Here is a 4,837-nt window from a genome sequence, read left to right on the forward strand (position 1 = left end):
AAACCATTTTATTTAATGTAACCTCTTATGATTATCAGAATAATAATAAAAATATTATACAAGTATTAAATATTTATCATAGAATATCAATATCTATAATATTTTATATAATAAATATAATTTATAAATATTGCTTCAAGCAGCAATTACGGGAGTTCAAGCACTTTAAGGGCCTTATGACATGGATGCTATGGGAGACTAGGCCATCCCAAAATGTATGGCTGACACTAAAACACATCCATGATAGAGAATACACACACACACACACACACATTTTGTTGCAGATATAGATATTTGAAATAAATGGTAGGTAACAATGCTTACTGCAAGTCTTCTCTTTTTAAGAATTTATATACATAGTTTTCACATTTCACTGTAATCATAGTCTGGCATAATTGTAAAAACTGATATGTCTGTACAAATGTAAACTCTCAGGGAAGTACTATATTAATGAATAGAATGAGCCAGTGAATGATCCTCTGCTGCCATCTAGTGGTTATAATCGCAATTTCAAGGAATTTACCATATAAATGCATTGTTTTTTTAACCTTTATGACTATTATAGTGCCATTTTTTTGCCCAATCTCTATAAAATTTGCATGCTTATTTAAAATCACATGCTGCATGACTTCACACAGTTTTGTGAAGTTTTGAGTTTTCTTTTATGATTTATAGGTTTTTGGGTACACTAGTTCAAGACAACATTTTTTAATTACCCTGTTATAGCTGTCCAAATGCAAAGGTTCAACATTTCTTTTGATAATTATTGATCTGGAGAGTCCAAAGAATTGTACTGCACTGGTTTTATTGTTGTTGAGCAAAAAACATAGGACTAATTTGCAAAAGTAGGTTTATTAAACAATTTCAAATAATTTAACAATAACAATTTGGTTGACAGCAGCGGTCCTAGAGGCAAAGTTGTTCAGAATGAGAAGATCTATCATATATGAAGATCAAGTGTATGTGTGAAACATTGTGTAATATATTTCAATCATGACAACTCTCGGAAGATTTTAGCATGGTGATGGATATGACAATGTTAATGTATTTGGTCTTGGCGGAATAGATCTGCTACGCTGCTGCTGAATTGCTGCTGCTGTTGGTTATTGCTGTAGTTGTAGATTATTGCTGCTGCTGCAAGCAAGTACAGGAACTTTCTACTGCCAATGCATATGGCGATACGGTGCCGTGAGTGTTTAAGACGTATACTGTTGCTTAGTGTTGGGTATCGTTTGAATTTTATTAATTCCGATTATGTTTATAGATTCCGATTCTTTTCGATTCCCAGTTTCGATTTCAATGTGATTAAATAATGATATCAAACGTTTATCCTGTGTCTCTTTTTTGCAAATCATTTATTGGAGCTGAATACCATGAACAAAAATCAACAGGCTACATAAAAACTGGACTCTTTAAGAGCTGTTTGTGTGCAAAATAGAACTGCATGATTCTGGTTAAATTGTTTTTTTCTTTTCTTTTTTTTTCCAGAATGGATTTCCTGTTGTGGTTCTCTCATGATTCTGAAGAAAAAACATTAGACAACTAAACAAAATCACATGCAATTTATGAATTAATGATTAAATGAATCAGCCGTTCTTGAATGAATCTTTTGCATGATTCAAAGACAAATCCATTTTAACAGCTCCTTTTCGCCACCTACTGGCGTAACAATGTAATCGATAAAACTTCATTTGAAGTGTCAACTTACTTTCAAAAGGTGATTTACTCTATTTTAATCACTACCATACGCATCGGAGTTTATATCTGAACTATAAACTTTTATCCCAGTACTTCTGTGATTTGAATTCAGGAATTGCAAATATCGAACTATTGTGTTTTTGAAACCTTTTTAATTGTTATAGTGCAACCTATGGTACTATCTTCATGAAACTTTTTAGTTTTGTGAAGTTTTGAGTTTGCATTTACAATTTATAGGATTTTGGATATATTTGGCCATGGCTGTTTTTCAAATGATCCTGTTATATGTAACCAAAGTGTAAAGTTAAACTTTTTTTTAATATATAATTATTGAGCTGGTGTTTTTTTACATATTGTCACATATTTAACAAACAATTTGATTGACAGCAGTGGTTCTTGAGGCAAAATAGTTTGGAATGAGGAGATCTATCATATATTATGAATATTGTGTGTATGCGTGAAAAACCACGCAATATACAATTGTTTATGCATTTGAAAAATATGATATTGCCCCCCAGTGGCTGATTTATTTCTAATTTCTCACAGACCCTATTTAGGGCCATGAATCAAACAGGCCCACCAATTTCGATCGGCCTCTGTTAACCTTGTCTAATAGGTGCTCAGATTCATTGACCAATGGCTGCCATGTTTTTTTTAGATATGTGAATGTCCTCTTAGGCCCTTGTGACACTTTGCACAAAGACACTGCATGCCAATTTTCAAGTCAATCAGACTAAAGGTTGAGTAGTTATTGGCATATTGTTTTTGTTTTTTTGACTCGTACAGCGCCACCAAGTGGCTAAACTCAGTTTTTTATTTTTTTATTTTTTTATGTTACTTCAGACTGAGCTGTTACATAATTGTTATGAATTTGGTGAAGATAATCTTATTCTGTTCAAGAGTTATAAGCATTTTAGTTAAAGTGGCTCTGACCCTTTCTAACATTTTGGCGTCCTGTCGTGACGGTAAGTCAAAATTCTAACTTTTTTTTGATAATTATTGATATTCACTCTCCAGAGAACATTTCTACACTGGTTTGGTTTTGATCAGGCGAAAAAACCTAGGACTAGTTCTCAAAAGTAGGTTTTGGACAAAATTCAAAATGGTGGAAACATTTGCATACAGGAAATCAGAGGTAGCTGTTTTGTTTGTTTTGAGACACTTGAGTTATGAGCCGCTTTGCAATTTCACTGTGGCTGATTGAGGTCTCTGGAGTCTTTGCTAGTCTCTCCACAAATTGAGCTCTACCATCTGGCCAAGTTTCAAGTCTCTGTGCCTTATGGTTTGGTCTGCACAATCAGTTTTATGGCAGAATGATAATAAAAATCCTTACAATTACAATAGGGTTGCAGCACTACACGCTTGAAAATTTTCTAGAAATGACACAAACTGTACTTGAGCTTGCGTCACTGCTTCATAGCTCCAACATGCTTATGATTACCCCCTTAAAATCACCTAAATGTGTTGTTTACTCACTCTTGTTGGCGCGGTGGGGAATGGGCACTGCCACGTTTTTGCCGCGATCATAGTCCTGTGGTTTGGGCGGGGAGGCAGTGAAGCGACAGATGCCCGGTTCGGATGGTGTGCTCATAGAGGTCATGCTATCCGCGTTATCATTGGTGCCGGTGGTCATCTGATCAGAGGAGCTGTCAGAGATGAAGCACTCGGTGATCTCAAACTTGGCGTGCTGCAGGTGCTCCTCCAGCTTAGCATGTTCATACGCTCGGGCCAGCTCCTCGTATGTGGAAGACGCACTCTCTGTGGACACCATACTGTTTCGTCCCTTATCTGAGGACAGGAGAGGACAGAATGAGTGTGTACACTTTGTAAAACTTCATATGCTAGTGAAACAGACCCCTTCTGTCAAAGTGGGCAGAATAAGACCAAGTCTGGCTAATAGGATAATAACTATTCTTAAAATCTGAAATGTGTGTGTAAGTGTATGGACCTGTGTCCTGGGACAGACTGGCGCTGTAGCTGTCACTCTCTGTGACCGTAATGCCATGCTGGGAGCCCACTGTCCGCCAGTCTGAGGTGAGAGTGCGAGCAGGTGTGGACGCCTGGCATTTAGTCAGAGTCCACTGGCTGGAATAGCGGTTCCTCGTGCTGTGCGCAGACTTCACACTCTTCCTCGATACTGGATCTGATAAAGGTAAAATCAGAGAGTGTATGAAACATTAACTAATTATACCATCTTCCGTCTGTTATGGAATGAGTGGGTGAGTTGTGACATACTGGTGCCCGGCCTGATGTCTGACATGTCAATCAATGGGCCTGTGTTCTGGATGAGGGCGGGGTGATGCACAGACACGCCCGTACAGAAGCTTTGAGGGTTCACTGATTGGCTGAACTCCGTGTCCGTCACAGGGATGGTGGCCTTGTCTTCACCTATAGCACACAACAGAGAAAAAAACAAGCCTTGAGGAAATTTTTTTTTTTATACTTTCAGTTTTACTTTACTTTTTTTATCAACGTTTTTTTTCAGTAATCAACTCAACTCTGTCTCAGATTTTTAAAATATATTGCAATAGCATATGACTTGCATATGCAAACACATACACACTGACCTATCTGTTTGATTCCCTCTTTATCCTCGATGAGCAGTTGCACGCGGGGGATATCTATGTGCAGTCGAGGTCCCTGAGGTGGGCCTTTCACTGGAGTGTCAAAACTTCGATTGTTCTTACTGCTCCAGGTGCAAAACAACCACAGACAGACACGCACACAAACAGAGAGGGGAAAAAAAGTATTGCCACTGCCACTTCTTTAAACACAAATTTTAATGTTTGAGTTTTAATTTTGGAGTTTAATGTGTACACAGACTTCTAAATATGTCCTTACCTGATTAGCATCTCAGCCAAGCTCTTAGCATCTACAGATGGAAATCAAGAGTCATTTTATTTAATATTCCTGTAAAATTATTCCAGAAATGTGTAATAACTATATTTCTGTCATGACAACTCTCAGAGGGATTGGCATGGTAATGTTCATGACAATATTAATGTATTTGGTCTTGGCGGAATAGATCTGCTATGCTGCTGCTGCTGCGTCAGAGCAAGTACCGAGACTTGCTACTGCCAATACATCCACAACATGCTGCTGTGAGCATGTAAGAAATATTGCTGCTGCAAATATAACA

At 37.5% G+C, this 4,837-nt stretch overlaps 1 protein-coding gene across 1 annotated transcript in view; it reads right to left on the reverse strand.

The window, feature by feature from the left end:
• LOC107728164 (Down syndrome cell adhesion molecule-like protein 1 homolog) overlaps positions 1-4,837 on the reverse strand; it is a 138,465-nt gene that overhangs the window by 1,904 nt on the left and 131,724 nt on the right. The window contains exons 28-32 of the mRNA XM_016538257.1: positions 4,540-4,570; positions 4,266-4,384; positions 3,934-4,086; positions 3,647-3,841; positions 3,175-3,486 (exon numbers count right to left, since the gene is read on the reverse strand). Of these exons, the coding sequence (XP_016393743.1) occupies positions 3,175-3,486; positions 3,647-3,841; positions 3,934-4,086; positions 4,266-4,384; positions 4,540-4,570 (810 nt within the window). The remainder of the gene's footprint in view (positions 1-3,174; positions 3,487-3,646; positions 3,842-3,933; positions 4,087-4,265; positions 4,385-4,539; positions 4,571-4,837) is intronic.

Source organism: Sinocyclocheilus rhinocerous, unplaced genomic scaffold (genome assembly GCF_001515625.1).
Source record: "Sinocyclocheilus rhinocerous isolate Xijiao unplaced genomic scaffold, SAMN03320098_v1.1 scaffold2834, whole genome shotgun sequence".
Classification (NCBI taxonomy): domain Eukaryota; kingdom Metazoa; phylum Chordata; class Actinopteri; order Cypriniformes; family Cyprinidae; genus Sinocyclocheilus; species Sinocyclocheilus rhinocerous.